Genomic DNA, 19,300 nt, shown 5'->3' on the forward strand with positions numbered 1-19,300 from the left:
GAATCCTTCTCCTACAGCGGAACTGCAAAAACAAGGCGGATTCTTCGGTTCCTGGCTGCTGAGCCACCACTGCTCAGAAGAGGGCGCTCCTGCTCCATCTGAGGTGGAAATAAGTAAGTGAAGCCATAGCAATAATTGTTCCAGCTATTTCGGTCTGCAAAGGCTTCCTGGGAAAATTAGGAGATATCAGCTCCTTGGAAGGACATAAGAAGCGGAATAACGTTTGTGTCAGGGGAAACTACAGTGGTTCTTAAGAAGAAACATTATTAAGTAGAAGCAATCTTCCCCATAGGAATCAATGTAAAAGCAAATAATGCATGCAAACTCGTTAGGAAAGAAAGAAAAGCTTGGAATTTGTGTGGGAGGAGGAGGAGGAAGAGGAGGAGGAGAGTTGCTGCCGAAGGAAGAAGGTGAGGTGAGGGGAATCAAAAAAATAAAAAAAATCCAAAACCTTAAGGCTTAAAAAAAAAAAGGGACTGAGGCGGCAAGGAAGAGCACGTGCCTCCCATACACCCGGCGTGAGGTTGCCTCCCATACACTGGCTGCTGCTGCTGCTACCTGCTTCCTCTTCCTTCCCATGCTGAAGGGTTCCCCTCTCACTCACTCGCTTTGTAACCTGCACCTTTCCTTCGCTATGGTGACTCCTCAACTTCCCAGAGCAAAGGGAGCATTTCTTTTCTCTGGGCCCTGGCAGAGGTTTATTCCCTGACCAAGCACCCAGAGAAAGGAAAATGCTTCGTTCGCTCTGGACTGCCAAAGCTCCCTTAAGCGCCACCAAAGGGCTCCTCTGGCAGTCCAGATAGCCAGGATTAAAGGAGATGGGGCAGGAAACTGGCCAGACCTTCGTGCCGCTCTCAAATTTCCTGGGAAATTTTTCTGGGCTCAGGTTCTTAAGGAGAAAATGGTTCTCAAGTGGAGGCAAAAAAATCTTGAACACCTGGTTCTTATCTAGAAAAATTTGTAAGTAGAGGCGTCCTTAAGTAGAGGGACCACTGCACTTTAGTCCCCATTTCTGTGCTTCTTGCCACTGATGGGGGGAACTTCAGCAGGCACTCTATTCTCCCAGCTTTGCAAAGAAAATATATAGAAACATAGAAGACTGACGGCAGAAAAAGACCTCATGGTCCATCTAGTCTGCCCTTATACTATTTCCTGTATTTTATCTTACAATGGATATATGTTTATCCCAGGCATGTTTAACTTCAGTTACTGTGGCTTTACCAACCACATCTGCTGGAAGTTTGTTCCAAGGATCTACTACTCTTTCAGTGAAATAATATTTACTCACGTTGCTTTTGATCTTTCCCCCAACTAACTTCAGATTGTGTCCCCTTGTTCTTGTGTTCACTTTCCTATTAAAAACACTTCCCTCCTGAACCTTCTTTAACTCTTTGACATATTTAAATGTTTCGATCATGTCCCCCCTTTCCCTTCTGTCCTCCAGACTATACAGATTGAGTTCATTAAGTCTTTCCTGATACGTTTTATGCTTAAGACCTTCCACCATTCTTGTAGCCCGAATTTGGACCCGTTCAATTTTGTCAATTTTTGAACGGGTCCAAAGACGGGCTACAAGAATGGCGGAAGGTCTTAAGCATAAAACGTATCAGGAAAGCCCCCAAGAAACAAGCTGGAGGGAAAGACTAAATCCTTAGCCACCTATGGTGGAATTCCCATGAGTTTGTTCTCCCTGATGAAATCGCTGACCCAGACTTGCCCATACAGGAAGAAACAAAACAACCACAAATGATGTCTCATGCTTCTATCCCTCAAGAAGGACCCTGACTGACAATACCAAAGGCCACTGAAAGATACAGCGGCACAGGGAGAGTTGTGGTCCCGCCTTCCCTACATCAGTGAGAGTGAGAACTGCAGATTGCATCCTTGTTTAGGCATCAATCCCAAGTGCCCAGGATCCAGGCAATCTACTTCTTCCAGAGGCCTCTGAAATTGTGTGATGGAACAGCAGGAGAAGTTACAGAAATAGTATTTCAGGCTGGGGTTGTAGAAAGCAGAAACAGAAACAGGAATTCCACCTTGATCAGGTTAGGTATAAATTGAAGTGGGGGTAGGGATTGACAGACTTTCAAGATTTTAATCCAATATTAAACTATTTTTCAAGACTACTAGCAACTCCCCTTTCCCAACGGGCTACAAGAATGGTGGAAGGTCTTAAGCATAAAACGTATCAGGAAAGACTTAATGAACTCAATCTGTATAGTCTGGAGGACAGAAGGAAAAGGGGGGACATGATCGAAACATTTAAATATATTAAAGGGTTAAATAAGGTTCAGGAGGGAAGTGTTTTTAATAGGAAAGTGAACACAAGAACAAGGGGACACAATCTGAAGTTAGTTGGGGGAAAGATCAAAAGCAACATGAGAAAATATTATTTTACTGAAAGAGTAGTAGATCCTTGGAACAAACTTCCAGCAGACGTGGTAGATAAATCCACAGTAACTGAATTTAAACATGCCTGGGATAAACATATATCCATCCTAAGATAAAATACAGAAAATAGTATAAGGGCAGACTAGATGGACCAGGAGGTCTTTTTCTGCCGTCAGACTTCTATCTTTCTATGTTTCTAACTTTATCTCAGAGGATTGACAAGTTGCCGGTCACTGTTCTCTCAATGTTCCTCCAAAAAGAAAAGTTAGCTATAAATTGGTAATTGCTGGATCCCTTAGCCAAAAGGAATAGGAGTCAAATTCACACGTGATGGAACTTATCCCCAAAAGAAATTTGCTTCCTCAAGATCCTAAAGCTCAGTTAAGGTTGCTAGACGTGTCACCTCATAATCCTGCTAATCCAGCTTTCATTTTGAAAAAAGGATGAGTGATTTAATCTATGAGATTACTGGCCAGATGTTTGCACATTACTGTTACTGGCTGTTCCACCCTACCATTACCTAATAGGGCCTGGGTGGTTATGAACCATGACGGACTCCTGTAGATTTCATAAGAATGGAGTTATGCTTCAACGCCCTGATCACTAGAGAGTAGATTTGATTCAACCCCAGATTGATTCAAATGGCCCAGATTCAACCTCAGCATCACTCTAGGGCAGGGGTAGGCAAAGTTGGCTCTTCTATGACTTGTGGACTTCAACTCCCAGAATTCCTGGGGCAATCACGCTAGCTCAGGAATTCTGGGAGTTGAAGTCCACATGTCAGAGAAGAGCCAACTTTGCCTACACCTGCTCTGGGGTCTTTGCTTCATTTTCAGTTCCTTAGAAAAGCAAAGAGTTGCCAGAGATCAATGGAAGACTAAAGGTTGCTCAGGCAATGCTATCAAACATCCAGGTCACTTCCACTGATCAGAGATTGATCAACAGAGTTCCCGATTGTTTGGAAATTCCTAAAAGTTTGTTTGTTTGTTTGTTTGTTTGTTTGTTTGTTTGTTTATTTATTTTATTTTATTTTATTTATTTTTATTTATTTATTTTGTCCAATACACAATGAGGGTTTTAGTGGATATATATATGACAGTCTTGGTATATTCGGGTTTCTTCCCGTGTAGGATTTGGAAATTTCTGGCGACGTTTTGATGAGGTCCCACTCATCATCTTCAGGCTGGTGTTTCTGTCCTTGTTCTAAGGCAAACACTGCGAGACCTAAGCTGCCTTCCTTCCATAAATACTGGTGGCTGAGTGTGGTTTGATAGCTCAGTAATTGCCTGCTGTGTAGAAACTTCCTGGTGAGTCAGTGGGGTAACATCTGGGGTCGTTGATGTAGCTGAAGTATGCTGATTAGTTAATGGTTGTTGATTAGGCGTGATATCCTGAGTAGTTGGAGCTTGCAGGCTACTTGATTGTTTTGCAATATGTGTTCTGAGTCTAGTTTCTGTTTTATGGCTGGGTTACGTTTGACGGCTGGTTTCCAGATGTCTGGTAGGCGGGAGGTATCATCCCGCTTGTTCATATTTTGGGGATGTTAGAACAAGGACAGAAACACCAGCCTGAAGATGATGAGTGGGACCTCATCGAAACGTCGCCAGAAATTTCCAAATCCTACACGGGAAGAAACCCGAATATACCAAGACCGTCATACCTGTACCCGTGAAAATCTACGAAAACATATATATGTATGTATATATGTATATATATATATACACACACACATAGTAAAATACATGATGAAGGTTATAGAGGAGATACTCATAGTAAAATATATCTAAGAAATAATAGAAAAGAAGATATAGTAATAGAACATATCAATGAAAGAATGGAAGAATAGATATAGGAATAGAAGAAAGGTATAGGAGATATAGGAGAGCAATAGGACAGGGGACAGAAGGCACTCTAGTGCACTTGTACTCGCCCCTTACTGACCTCTTAGGAATCTGGGTAGGTCAACCGTAGATAATCTAAGGGTAAAGTGTTGGGGGCTTGGGGATGACACTATGGAATCCGGTAACCAAAAACCCTCCAGGTCTAACTGGTACCTGCAGGGATCATGTTAATGAGCCTTCCTGAATGCTTTAATAGTCCTGGTTAAATCCATCATCATGAATAAGTGATTGACTGGTCCATGGAAAGGTCATCCCAAACAATATCATATCTCTTCAGCTTTGAGGGAAGATGTTGCAGAGTTGATCAGGCCAATATGACTTGGGAGAAGTTCCTGATTGTCATGGTAGCCATTAATTCCCAAACGAGCTCAAACCCCAGAAATGGAGGTTAAAAGATATGCAATACAAAGTTCCACTCTGTTTCTGTACATTCATTACTTTAGCAATTTGGTTCAGAATTTAATTTTTTAAAAATTTTGTTCAAAACTTCTGTTCTCCCTCAAATAATTCTTTATTTCTAAAACGAGGTGCTCTTCAACTTTAGAACACAACACCCTATTAGTTTGGTTAAAGCAGTGTTTACCAACCTTGGCAACTTGAAGAGATCTGGACTTCAACTCCCAGAATTCCCCAGCCAGCATTTGCTGGCTGGGGAATTCTGGGAGTTGAAGTCCAGACCTCTTCAAGATGCCAAGGTTGGGAAACACTGAGTTAAAGGTTGGCAACGCATTGTCCTGCAGGGGTTTTGAACTCCCACACTGATTACACATTACTGTGGCAGTTAAAGTTCAAACCACACCCACTGGGGAATATGCAGCTGATGAATGGCTGAAATATTCATCAGTTTCACTCTAGTCTTTCACGCAGACTATAACGTACTGCAACCCCCGCCACAATTTATAAATTTCTTAAGAACTTTATATCCAGCTGTTTTGGAATCATTTCTTTTCCAAAGTAATGCTATTATGCCACTGTAATGTTCTTTCTTGTTAATAATGTCAAGATTGCTATTATCAGTAATAGAAAGACTTGCAGGAATCACCATGTTAAGAAACTCCTTGGCTACTGTGATTAATGCCAGAATGACAGTTGAAGCCAAGTTTCTCCAAAGGGCAAAAAGTCATATTAAAGTCACCAGTAGCAAGACGAGTTACACCACTGAATTAGGGAAGAGAGGAGCCTGTAGACTGGTCAGCGGTGTCCACGAGGGGGTCAAATAATTCAACCACAAGCCTTTTGTCAAAGCCCTGTCCCTTTTTTATACATATTGCGGCACATATAAAAAAGAGGCAGCTTTTTGATAGCATGGGGGTGGCTGCTACCTTTGTCTCTTCCTCTCTTTTTTTGGCCTGGAAAGAAATACAGTGGTACCTCTACCTATGAATGCCTCTACTTACGAACCGGGTGTTCAAGATTTTTTTGCCTCTTCTCAAGAACCATTTTTCACTTACAAACCCGACCCTCCAAAACTGTAACCGGAAAAGGCAGGGAGAAGTCTCTGTGGGGCCCCTCTAGGAATCTCCTGGGAGGAAACATGGCCAGAAAAGGCAGGGAGAAGCCTCTGTGGGGCCTCTCTAGGAATCTCCTGGGAGGAAACAGGGCCAGAAAAGGCGGGGAGATGCCTCTGTGGGGCCTCTCTAGGAATCTCCTGGGAGGAAACAGGGCCGGAAAAAGGCAGGGAGAAGCGTCCGTGGGGCCTCTTTAGAAATCTTCTGGGAGGAAACAGGGCCGGAAAAGGCAGGGAGAAGCCTCCATGGGGCCTCTCTAGGAATCTCCTGGGAAGAAACAGGGCCAGAAAAGGTAGGGAGAAGCCTCTCTGGGGCCTCTTTAGGAATCTCCTGTTGTGTTAGTTGGTAGACGTTTATGATCCTGCTGCTCCTTTGGATGGAAACAGGGCCTCCACCCTCCCTGTGGTTTCCCCAATTGCACACATTATTTGCTTTTGCATTGATTCCTATTGGAAAAATAGCTTCTTCTTACAAACCTTTCCACTTAAGAACCTGGTCACAGAACGAATTAAGTTCATAAGTAGAGGTACCACTGTACTGTATTTTTTAAACCATGAGGTTTAAACATAAGGTCAGATCAAAAGAAATGTGAAAACTAGAGTTCACAGATTCCTATAATCCCAAAATCAAGCTTCAGTTTCCAGTAGCATCTTAAGGCGACTGACCTCCAAAGGGTCAACTTGACTGGAGCCACTGTAAAAGAGGACCTGTGATCTATGGGCTTACCTGGCGACTAGGATCCTCCTCTCTGAAGACAAAGGCACTACGAAACCCTCTTTGCAAGGCAGCATTGAAGATGAATCTCAGGGTCTTGAATTTCAGCTGGATAGGAGAGAATCAGTGGCTCTCTTCACACATAACACTAAGCCATGTTTGATATTAACTATAGCTTAATAGACGAAGCCATGAATATTAAGTTCACACAATATATTGTCCCAAACCAACAAACCATTGCTTAGGAAGCCATGTACGAACACATTTATTCATTCATTCATTTATTCATTCATTCATTAGATTTGTATGCCGCCCCTCTCCGAACATCCTAATAGGGAGACAGGCCACCGAGTTTAGTTAGAATTGATTCACTCTAATTAATTATTGTCTACAGAGGCTAGAATGTTCTTTTGGATGAATGCACTGATCACACCCAGAAGAATTCTACCACCTGACACAAGAGGAGGGCAGCAAAATAGCCTGTTCGTTCTTCATAATTCCTTCCTAGTCTCTCAAGGTGCGTTGATGTGTCCTCGGTTATAGAGCAGGACTGTAAAACAGATGCATTACACGTTGGCCACGCCCAAAACCATTTTAGTGATGGGGGGGGGGAGTCCCAATATGTTACATGACGCTGCTGTGACATCCCTGTTATAAAGGAACTGTAATTTGGCGGATAGGAAAAGGAGTACCATATTTTTTGGACTATAAGATGCAACAGTGTATAAGATGCACCAAGATTTTGAAAAGCTAAATACAATAATAAAGTTTTTGTCTTCCCTGGCTCTCAGGAGCACTCTGCAGGCCTACCAAACCTTCTGTGCACCCTGGCTTTTTTTTGTAAAAACAGCCCAATATTTCATGGGTTTTGCAAAAAAAAAAACAGGTTCACAAAGGATTTGGGAAGCCTGCAGAGTGTTTCTCGGGGCTGGGGATTGGGAAGGAAAAAACACTCCTGTTTTTGCAAAAAATGGCCTGTTTTTGCCATTTTTTTGCAAAAATAGGCATTTTTGCCTTCTCTTCAGCCCCTAGGAGCCATCTGCAGATCTCCCAACTGCACTCCCCATTTTTGCCCCATTGGTATACAGTGATCCCTCGATTTTCGCGATCTCGATCTTCGCGAAACGCTATATCGCGATTTTTCAAAAAATATTAATTAAAAATATTTTCCCACCCGATGACATCACTCTCTTCCTTTCTCATCTTTCTTTCTCTCTCTCTTTCTCTATCTTGCTTCTTCCTCTCTCACACTCTCTTCCTCCCTCTCTCATCTCTTTCTTTCCTTCTCTCTCTTTCTCTATCTCTCCCCCTCTTGCTCTCGAGCGGCGGGCGGGCGGGCGAGCGGCGGGCGGGCAGCAGCGAGGAGCTGAAGATCGGGGTTTCCCCTTTGCGTGGGCGGCGGGGAAGACCCAGGGAAGGTTCCTTCGGCCGCCCAGCAGCTGATCTGCTCAGCAGCGCCGCAGCAGCGAGGAGCCGAAGATCAGGGTTTCCCCTTTGCGTGGGCGGCGGGGAAACCCTGATCTTCGGCTCCTCGCTGCTGCGGCGCTGCCGAGCAGATCAGCTGCTGGGCAGCGGAAGGAACCTTCCCTGGGTCTTCCCTGCCGCCCACGCAAAGGGGAAACCCCGATCTTCGGCTCCTCGCTGCTGCGGCGCTGCCGAGCAGATCAGCTGCTGGGCGGCAGAAGGAACTTTCCCTGGGTCTTCCCAGGTGCGGAAGTAAAAACACCATCTGCGCATGCGCGGCCATGGAAAACAGGGCGCGCATGCGCAGATGGTGTTTTTACTTCCGCACCACTATATCGCGAAAAATCGATTATCGCGAGGGGTCTTGGAACGGAACCCTCGCGATAATCGAGGGATCACTGTATAACACACACCAACATTTCTACCCTCTTTTGTGGGGTGGGGGGGAGCTGCATCTTATACTCCAAAAATATGATGTGAGAGGGGAAATATACAAAATCTGCAAAATGGGGCATCACTGGTAAGACTTTCAGTTCCATGAAGGGACCATTCGTGCTGTTTCCATTTTTACCCTATTTAATTTTTTAGTGGTAGAGGATCACACTTTTCTTTCTTTGAAATCTAATCTCATTTTAAATTTCCTTGAAGATATGTTCATCTTAGATTCCCAGCTGCTCCTGCTAGGACCACATTCTCTCTTTGCAGTTAGCCAGCAACTAATGCGGACTTTGGAAACTCTTGTTCTCTAGATCAGTGTTTTTCAACCAGTGTGCCGCGGCGCACTAGTGTGCTGTGAGACATGGTCAGGTGTGCCGTGAAGCTCAGAGAGAGAAAGAAAGCAAGAGAGAGAGAGAAAGAGAACAAGGGAAAGAAAGCAAGAGAGAGAAAGAAAGAGAGGGAGGGAAGGAGAGAGAGAGAAAGACATAGAGGGAGGGAGGGAGGGAGAGAGAAAGAGAGCAAAAAAGAGAGGAAGGAAGGAAGAGAAAGAAAGAGGGAGAGAGAGAGAAAGAAAGAAAGAAGGAAGGCAGAGAAAGAGGGAGGGAGAGAGAAATAGAGTGAAAGGGAGTGAAAGGGAGGAAGAGAGAGAATTTTTTTTGTCCAAACTTTTTTTAGCCCCCACCCTCCCCCCCGCTCAATGTGCCCCAGGGTTTTGTAAATGTAAAAAATGTGCCGCGGCTCAAAAAAGATTGAAAATCACTGCTCTAGATGGACTAAGAACTCTTGCTTTGGGATAACTATTATTACCACTGAAAGAGAAGTTAGTATGGAAGGTAAAAAAATCTGGCCATCACCCCACCCGTAGGAAAACGCATGGCCTGGAAGAGCAGGGCCTAAGGCCCATTGCTTGTGTTTGGCTGTTAGCAAAGATGGCAATTTGCAACTTGTCCGTACCATTCCTAGTGTCCTCATCCACAAACTTCCATATAAGAGAAAGCTGACTTCTTGATTGGCAGCCAGATTCACACTGCAGTCGATTGAAATCACGTCAGAATTACTGTAGTTCTGGAACAAAAAGACAAGCGAGATTTGGTGGAATGTAAGATATTGGGCCATCTACTTCCCCACTTTGACATGAAAGTTCTTTGATGGATGGAATTTCCTTCCAAATGGCTGCATGAACTCACCTGAGGCCATCAACATGAGGCTGCTGGGTGAGGTCATCTGACCGTTTGGAATGAAGTATCACCAACATGTAGATGACATCCAGCTTTCATCTCCCACCCTCCACCCCCAGGTTTCCTGAGTGATGCTATGGGTTGTCCAAGTGTTTGGAGGTTGTAGGGTCCAAGATATGATGGCACAGTCTTTGGATCAATCTAGGCAAGATGGAGAGGCTCTAGGAGTGGATCTTCTGGTCTGGTAACTTTCCATCGTGGGCCACCATCTCAGACAGACATGATGGGGGATCTTCTTGGACTCATAGCTTCTGCTTGAGGAGCAATTGACAACTGTATGTAGGAAGGCTTTTGCATACCTTCAAGTTGTGGTGTATCTGCACCTAGACTGGTGTGTGTATCGTGTTATCACTCATGCCCTTGTAACCTCTTGTCTGGGCGAGTACATGCATTATACATGGGTCTACCCTTGAAGAGCATTCAGAAACTTGAGCTAGTGTAGAATGCATTGGCATAAGGTAGTAAATACAGTGGTACCTCTACCTAAGAACGCTTCTACTTATGAACATTTCTAGATAAGAACCGGTGTTCAAGATTTTTTTTGCCTCTTCTCAAGAACCATTTTCCACTTACAAACCTGAGCCTCCGAAACTGTAACCGGAAAAAGTGGGGAGAAGCCTCTGTGGGGCCTCTCTGGGAATCTCCTGGGAGGAAGCAGGGCCGGAAAAGGTGGGGAGAAGCCTCTTTGGGGCTTCTATGTATGTGTCTATACTGTATATTATGTGTTAGATTCTATAAGGCAATGATGGTGAACCTTTTTTCTGTTGAGTGCTGAAAGAGCATGCAATGCTGCCATTGTGCATGTGTGAGTGCCCACATCCATAATTCAATGCTTGGGGAGGGCAAAAACAGCTTCTCCTGCCCCCTGGAGGCCCTCTGAAGGCCAGAAACAGCCTGTTTACCAACTCCTTGTGGGCCCAGAAGGCTCATGTTTCGTCGTCCCCTGGCTGCAAAGGCTTCCCTGGAGCAAGAGGAGGGTAAAAACGCCCTCCCCCCTCTCCCGGAGGCTACCTGGAAACCAAAAACACCCTCCTAAGAGCCTCTCTGCAAACAAAAAATCAGCTGGCTGGCACACACATGCAGGATGGAGCTGAGCTAGGGCAACGGCTTGCGTGCCAGCAGATACGGCTCTGTGTGCCACCTATGGCACCCGTGCCATAGGTTCGCCATCACTGCTAAAAAAAGCCTATGAGTCTTTTAGATTCTGAGCCATGGTGGCACAGTGGTTAGAATGCAGTACTGCATTCTGTTGACAGCCCGCTACCTTCAATTTGGCAGTTCAAATCTCTCCAGGCTCAAAGTTGACTCAGCCTTTCATCCTTCCCAGGTCGGTAAAATGTGGACCCAGATTGTTGGGGGCCCAATATGCTGACTCTGTAAACCACTTAGAAAGGGTTGTAAAGCACTATAAAGTGGTATATAAGTCTAAGTGCTATTGCTAGTGCTATAACTCAGTGTTTCCCAACCTTGGCAACTTGGAGATATCTGGACTTCAACTCCCAGAATTCCCCAGCCGGCTGGGGAATTCTGGGAGTTGAAGTCCAAATATCTTCAAGTTGCCAAGGTTGGGAAACACTGCTATAACTTATCCAGAATCAAATGGCATTTGCTTCTTCTTTTGGATCAACCTTGCCAGATTCCAGCAGGTAGATCCAGACATTTACATGTTATGAGTTGCTACAGTTAGGAGGGTTTGGAGGGAGACTAGCCTTTTTTTTGTAAAAGGACAAATATTGTCCTCCTAGTGGAGAAACTTTCAAATGAGAGAACTGATGAAAGGTTGTTTTACACCAAGCTAACTTTGAACTGGGAAGGGAGGGAACCTTCAGGAAGTCATTTTATCAGCATCACTGGCAAGTCCTTCAAAGCTGGACTGCTCACTTGATAAACTGTGGTCCAAAAATAGGGAAATGCATGTAGCAAAGGACAAGACACGACTCGGGAATCGCCCCCTGAAGCATAGTAATTGGTAAGGCACTGATAAATACTTCTTGTGATTGGAAGAGAGAAATGTCAATCTCCACTATATAGAAAAGGGAAAGTAATCAGATAGAGTGCCCATCCTTCTGCAGCTCTCCGAAGGTCTAGAGTTGGTTGTCAGTGTTTCAGAGGGTTACTCTTTGTTGGCAGCCTGTTGTGCTCATGAAGCGGCCATAGAACCTTCACTATGATACTGTGATACTGAAAGGACTCACCAGCTGGGGATGGCGGCCCAAATCCTCATCAGAGGGTGTCATTCGATAGTCTGTGTTATTGCCTCCAATATTGCACATCATACCATTCTATAAGAGAGAGAGAGAGAGGGAGAGAGAGAGAGAGGGAGGGAGGAAGGGAGAGAGAGAGAGAGAGAGAGAGAGAGACTGGAGTCATTAATCAAATAAACACGTGCTTTGGTTTATTTTGAGGTCTGGCCTTCAAGGGGATATGCAAAACCAACTCTGTGACTTTAAGGAGGCAGGCATTCCTCCACAATCACTCTAGAAAAATGTGATTGCACGCCTTACAATCCACTGTTAAATGCTACTTTGGCTACGAAAGCTCTTGGATCTCTTCTCTTGGGGTCTTAATGTCTTCCATCTGTCCAGCTTGTACAAAGGAATACTATATTATACATACTACCCTGTTTCCCCAATAGTAAGACACCCCTGATTGTAAGACGTATCGGGGGTTTCAGGGGGGTCGGCTAATATAAGCCGTACCCCGAAAGTAAGACATATGTCTTACTTTCGGGGAAACACGGGGGTATTGCCGGGGGGGGGAGCCCGATGACGTCGCTTCCAAGCTCCCCGCGCGCCCCTTGCCTTCGCCTCGCCACGGCGCCACCGCCTCTTCACCGGCTTGGCAAAGCGAAGGATGGCGCTGGTCCGAAGCAAGCCGAGCGGGCGGCGGCTTGCAGCGAAGGTGCTCGTCCCAGCAACCGAGTCCTGCCGAGGCTCGGCTGCAAGCGGCCAGCGAGGCCGACCAGCTCCAAGGCAAGCGGCCGGAGCTGCGCCCTCCTTCGCCCGCCTCCTTTCCAGCAGGCAGGTGGGGCTGCCCAACTGCGCAGAGCGGCTCCTCCCCTCCAGACACACACTTCCCCGACATGCATCTGTGGCTCCATGCGTGCACGCCGCTTGGAGCCCTGAGGTTGAACTTGGAAAAGGGCTCACGAGGCTCCTGTCCCGCGGCTGCCCTTCTGGACTCTGGGGAGATGCCTTCGGGAACGCGACCCTTTCAATTTTTTTCCAATGTAAGACATACCGCGAAAGTAAGACGTAGTGGGGCTTTTGGGGGTAAAAAGAAAGTAAGACACTGTCTTACTTTCGGGGAAACACGGTATACTATATTATACAAGGACCCTTTTTAGTTCCAAATAGCAATTGGGAGGAGAATAATCAAGAAAATCCAACTCGTGAAAATCCAACTAGACCAGTAGATCATAGAAACATAGAAACATAGAAGACTGACGGCAGAAAAAGACCTCATGGTCCATCTAGTCTGCCCTTATACTATTTCCTGTATTTTATCTTACAATGGATATATGTTTATCCCAGGCATGTTTAAATTCAGTTACTGTGGATTTACCAACCACGTCTGCTGGAAGTTTGTTCCAAGGATCTACTACTCTTTCAGTGAAATAATATTTTCTCATATTGCTTTTGATCTTTCCCGCAACTAACTTCAGATTGTGCCCCCTTGTTCTTGTGTTCACTTTCCTATTAAAAACACTTCCCTCCTGAACCTTCTTTAACCCTTTAACATATTTAAATGTTTTGATCATGTTCCCCCCTTTTCCTTCTGTCCTCCAGACTATACAGATTGAGTTCATTAAGTCTTTCCTGATTTATTTATTTTATTATTTATTTATTAGATTTGTATGCCGCCCCTTTCCGTAGACTCGGGGCGGCTGATACGTTTTATGCTTAAGACCTTCCACCATTCTTGTAGCCCGTAGCTCCCAACTTTTTTTTGGCCATGCCCCACCTAAGCATCTCGTATGCCGCCCCGAGTCTTCGGAGAGGGGCGGCATACAAATCTAAGTAATAAATAAAATAAATAATAAGTAATAAATAAATAAAATCTCTAAAATCCAGATGTCCCCTCCACCCACCCACCTGCAAATGTCATATAGTTCTTACTATTTAAAAAGTGAACTCCTACTCATGCCGAGGAAGGCTAAAAGGCCATTAACTTGGTTTAAACAAGGTTCCAATTGCCCTCATTAAAAATAAAATTGCCCCCCTCAAATTGCTCACGCCCCAAGTTGGGAAACACTGCATAGGACCGTTTTCTATAGTATTTCACTGCTTCAATCTAATTTCTGTTTATATCTTCCCTGATAGCTGCTGGAATTATAATTTTCAACACTGCATGTTTTCATTGATTGATTGGTTGGTTGATTGACTGACTGAATTTTCTTGAGGTACCTGATTGATTGTTCAAGCTCATATCTTGAGGTTCTCTAATACCAAAATAATAATTAAGAGCTCTAAAAGTTTTACAGATGGTATATCCCTCCCGTAAGGTTAGCAAAGATTTACCCAACATTATCAGACACATGTTGGAAGTGTAAAAACGAAAGAGGTACTTTTTTCCATATGTGGTGGTCATGTCCTATGACACAAAAAATCTGGAAAAGAACTCATACCTGGCTCTCAGAGATTACAAAAGAGGAAATAGAATTTACCCCGGAAGCCATGCTATTAGGAATTTGGAGAAAACATTACTCAAAACAAACAATGCTTCTTACAACACATATAAACACTGCAACAAGAATTGCGATAGCACAACTCTGGGAAAATGACCAGACCCCGACGGAAGACTTAATTATAGATAAAATATATACATGCGTGGAGATGGACGAACTCACTAACTCAATCAAGGGAAACAAAATCATGGAATCAAAACGAACATGGCAAAAATGGCATGAATGGGTTCAAAAGAGAATATAGAAATAATATAATTTGAAACAACAGTACAATCGAAACAATCAACAGCTACCTTGTAAAAAAAATTATTTACCATTTAGTGAATGTAATAAATATTAGAAAATAAAAGTACGAAATATAATGTATATAATGGAATGTAACAGGTAAAAAATTACTATAAGAATGCTAATAGAGATGGTTTATAATCTGTAAAATAGAATAATGTGTGATTTGAATTATATGTGAAAACTTAATAAAGAAAAGTTTAAAAAAAAGAAAAAGTAAGAGCTCTGGATACCTCTGGTCCATGAAAGCCCGTTAGCTGCAGAAGGCGATTCCCCCCTCGTGTGGCCACAGGGACTGTGATTTTGATAACTATCCCATCAACAGGGAAGAGGCCCAGATTCTGTAGCTGAAGGAAAAACGCATCATGAGACCTTCTTCTGCAAGAAGCCATCTCCCCTTGCCAATATGCTGCTTAGAACAAAAATGAATTTACCTTAAAACTGCAATTAAATGGCGGGCCGATTCTATCGTATGTCTGCAGAGAATTGTTGGGTTCGATCTCATAATAGTTCTGGCTGGAACTCCTGAACAGCAGCAAAAAAAGGAGAACCCAATTAAAATAAAAATGGATCCCACTTTTCAGAAGTTCATAGAACACACCATCATTTTCAGAATGATGAATTATGGTAGCACAAAACTCTCTCTCTGCACACATCCAAAATACCTGGTAAAGAGAAGATCGGTTTCATATTTCAGCTGAAACTTGAGGAGAGCAGAATTGTCCTCTTTCGTGGCTTCTTGTTCTTCACTGTCACTAGAACGTGGAAATGGAAACAGAGATCCATTTTGAGACCATCCATTCTTATGAGAAAGGTACAATGCTGAAGGAAGCTCAAACTGCCCAAGGAGCTGCTGATACAGTTCTACAGAGGAATCATTGAGTCTGTCATCTGCACCTTTATAACTGTCTGGTTTGGTTCTGCAACCCAACAGGACTGACACAGACTTTAGAACTGCAGAAAAAACAAGTGCTGCCAACCTGCCATCCATTGAGGACCTGTATACTGCACGAGTCAAAAAGAGGGCGGGGAAAATTTTTACTGATCCCTCACATCCTGCACACAAACTGTTTCAACTCATACCCTCAAAATGTTGCTATAGAGCACTGCACACCAAGACAACTAGACACAAGAACAGTTTTTTCCCGAACGCCATCACTGTACTAAACAAATAATTCCCTCAACACTGTCAAACTTTCTACTAAGTCTGCACTTCTATTTCTACTAGTTTTTCTCATCATTCCTATCATCCTTTTCCTCCCACTTAGGACTGTATGACTGTAACTTGTTGTTTGTATCCTAAGTTTTTTATTAATATTGATCGTTTCTTCATTGCTTATTTGACCCCTATGACAATCATTATGTGTTGTACCACATGATTCTTGACAAATGTATATTTTATGTATACTGAGAGCATCTGCACCAAAGACAAATTCCTTGTGTGTCCAATCACACTTGGCCAATAAAGAATTCTATTCTATTCTATTCTATTCTGATTGGCCATAAAGTGATAGCTGCCCCTCCTAGGGGAGGCACTGACTCCCTAGAGCAGTGTTTCCCAAACTTGGCAACTTGAAGACATCTGGACTTCAACTCCCAGACTTTCCCAGCCAGCATTTACTGGCTGGGGAATTCTGGGAGTTGAAGTCCAAATATCTTCAAGTTGCCAAGGTTGGGAAACACTGCCTTAGAGAACCCCACTGATTTTTACTAGGAGCTGTTAGACTCATAAACAGACACCCACCAACTCACCCAGCTCACTTTTTCCTCTGGGCAATTAATGCCTGTATTTGTTCTGGTCTCCTTCCCAAGAGTAGCAATTTCTGTCAATTGAAGTCTCAGTGAGTTTGCCAATGCTGTACTGGCTTAATAAATGCATTATAGACATGTCAAAGCTGATCTTTGCTTCATATGAGTCAACATTCCTAGCTGAAGCGAGGAGAAAAATGTGTTTTTTTTCCACCACTGACTGGAATTATGGATTTGATATTATCCTGGGATCTTTTCCATCTGCAATTTGCTTGACTTGCTATTTTTTTTTCTTTCTTTCAGAAAATGCAGCTAGGGAGTTGCAACTTAAACACACCAACTTTTTTTTTCTTATTAGGAAAGAGAGACAAACTTAGAAGTAAAAGCATGCTCATTCTGTAAGCTGCCTTGAGTCGCCATAGGCGAATAGGCAGCGATATAAATGTAATAATAAATAAATAATTTAAAAAGTGTGAGAGTGACATAAAATTGCACTCCGTTTAAAAAACGAATCTGCAGCTTCTGGAGACATTATTAACACATGTTTTCCTGGCAACAGTATGGAGGTAGTTTGCCATGGCCTCTTCCAGCTTCAGTTATGCTGTGTGAAAAGAAATAATGTCCAGAATTTGAGAAAAAATTGGAAACAGATCAGCCAAAACTGGATATAAATATTCACTTTCATTTAGCTGTGATGGACAAAACTCCTCCTTCAGCCTTACGTTTCACTTCCCTTGTGTATTTTTATTCCTGAAAGGCAGAATATAAATAAAGGATAACTACTCTCCAGGTTGGAAAAATTGCCCAGTGTTGTGAATCCCCGTTGCTTAAGAATAGAGTTAGAAGGAAGCTCAAGAGCTATCAAGTCCAATCCTTAGACCCATGGTTTAAAGGTCCCATGGTTTGTTTCACCGATAGCAACAATTACCTTTGAAAAGTGTTCGGAAACTTCAGATCGTGCAGAATGCAGCTGCGAGAGCAATCATGGGCTTCCCAAGGTATGCCCATGTTACACCAACACTCCGCAGTCTGCATTGGTTGCCTTTCAATTTCCAGTCACAATTCAAAGTGTTGGTTATGACCTATAAAGCCCTTCATGGCTTCGGACCAGAATATCTCTGGGACCGCCTTCTGCTGCACGAGTCCCAGCGACTGGTTAGGTCCCACAGAGTTGGCCTTCTCCGGGTCCCGTCGACTAAGCAATGTCGTTTGGCGGGACCCAGGAGAAGAGCCTTCTCTGTGGCGGCCCCGGCCCTCTGGAACCAGCTCCCCCCAGATATCAGAGTTGCCCCCACCCTCCTTGCCTTTCGCAAGCTCCTTAAAACCCACCTCTGTCGTCAGGCATGGGGGAATTGAAATTTCCCTTCCCCCTAGGCTTATAGAATTTATACATGGTATGCTTGTATGTATGAGTGGTTGTTTAAATTGGGGTTTTTAAGATTGTTTTAATATTAGATTTGTTTACATTGTCTTTTTATATTGTTGTTAGCCTCCCCGAGTCTTCAGAGAGGGGCGGCATACAAATCTAATAAATACAAATACAAATTAGTTTATATTATCATGTTGCTTTCAAATTATAACAAGGCATTATGAATATCATTGGCTGAGTATTTTCTCCATATGAATTTTTGTCTGGGAGTGGGAAATGGTTGCAAATAGTTGTGGTGGCGCAGTGGTTAGAACACAATGGTTAAAGCCCTAGTTAGAGTCCTAGAGCCAGTGGTTGGAATGTAGCATTGTAGGCTAACTGTGCCCATAGTCAGGAGTTTGATTCTGACCAGTTCAAGGTTGATTCAGCCTTCCATCCTTCTGAGGTTGGTAAAATGAGGAGCCAGATTGTTGGGGGCAAATGCTGACTCTGTAAACCACTTTAAAAGGGCTGTAAACCACTTTAAAAGGGCTGTAAACAGCTTAAAGAGGGCTGTAAAAGCACTATACTGAAACAGTATATAAGTCTATATGCTATTGCTATTTCACATTTCCAGGAAGGGTGTATTATAATTCCCTTTAGATGAATGGCAAGGCTGATACTTTATGAACACTTAAAAAAAAGAAATTAAAAGTCTGCTTCATAATAGTGCCATCCCAAGCAATGTATTTGCATTTGAAATAGTATTTATTGCCAACAAATCCATTTAACTTGAAAACATTTCCAAAGGCAAAATTAGACCTGTGGGAACTTCCCAGGAATCAGTACAATATCAATATTCTATAGTGGAACTGGACAAACTCCCCATTCCCCAAGAGAAATTTTGACTTCTGAGTCTCTGAAAAGGTAATCTATATGTCCGGATTATTTTCCAATGGCCAGAGAAAGAACAAAGGATGGAAACTGATCAAGGAGAGATTCAATCTGGAAATAAGGATAAATTTCCTGACAGTGAGAACAGTCAAACAATGGAACAGAAGTTCCCTTCGGAAGTTGTGGGAACTTCATCACTGGAGGCTTTCAAGAACAGATTTGGACAGCCATCTGTCAGAAATGGTGTAGGGTCTCCTGCTTGGGCAGGGGGGTTGGACCAGATTTATTTATTTATTTATTTAATTGGATTTGTATGCCGCCCCTCTCCGAGGACTCGAGGCAGCTCACAGCATGTACAGAAAAACAAGAAACAATAATAGCAATCCAAATAATACATTAAAAAAACAGTCTTTAAAATTCTAATTAAAAAAAGAAAAACCATCAATATCATTCATTCAACAATCATACTAAATTCAATTCAATTCAATTTATTAGATTTGTATGCCGCCCCTCTCCGAAGACTCGGGGCGGCTCACAACAATAATAAAAACAGTATAACAATGGAACAAATCTAATAATAAAATTATATAAAAAACCCCAACAATTTAAAAAACCATACAGCACATACATACCAAACATTAAATATAAGAAAGCCTGGGGGTGATGTCTTAATTCCCCCATGC

General features: G+C 43.2%; 1 protein-coding gene across 1 annotated transcript in view; it reads right to left on the reverse strand.

The window, feature by feature from the left end:
• Window positions 1-19,300, reverse strand: part of ITGA11 (integrin subunit alpha 11) — a 149,308-nt gene that overhangs the window by 4,534 nt on the left and 125,474 nt on the right. Inside the window, exons 23-28 of the mRNA XM_070762793.1 lie at window positions 15,292-15,381; window positions 15,061-15,151; window positions 14,860-14,973; window positions 11,850-11,936; window positions 9,371-9,481; window positions 6,527-6,622 (exon numbers count right to left, since the gene is read on the reverse strand). Of these exons, the coding sequence (XP_070618894.1) occupies window positions 6,527-6,622; window positions 9,371-9,481; window positions 11,850-11,936; window positions 14,860-14,973; window positions 15,061-15,151; window positions 15,292-15,381 (589 nt within the window). The remainder of the gene's footprint in view (window positions 1-6,526; window positions 6,623-9,370; window positions 9,482-11,849; window positions 11,937-14,859; window positions 14,974-15,060; window positions 15,152-15,291; window positions 15,382-19,300) is intronic.

This window comes from Erythrolamprus reginae, chromosome 10 (genome assembly GCF_031021105.1).
Source record: "Erythrolamprus reginae isolate rEryReg1 chromosome 10, rEryReg1.hap1, whole genome shotgun sequence".
Classification (NCBI taxonomy): domain Eukaryota; kingdom Metazoa; phylum Chordata; class Lepidosauria; order Squamata; family Dipsadidae; genus Erythrolamprus; species Erythrolamprus reginae.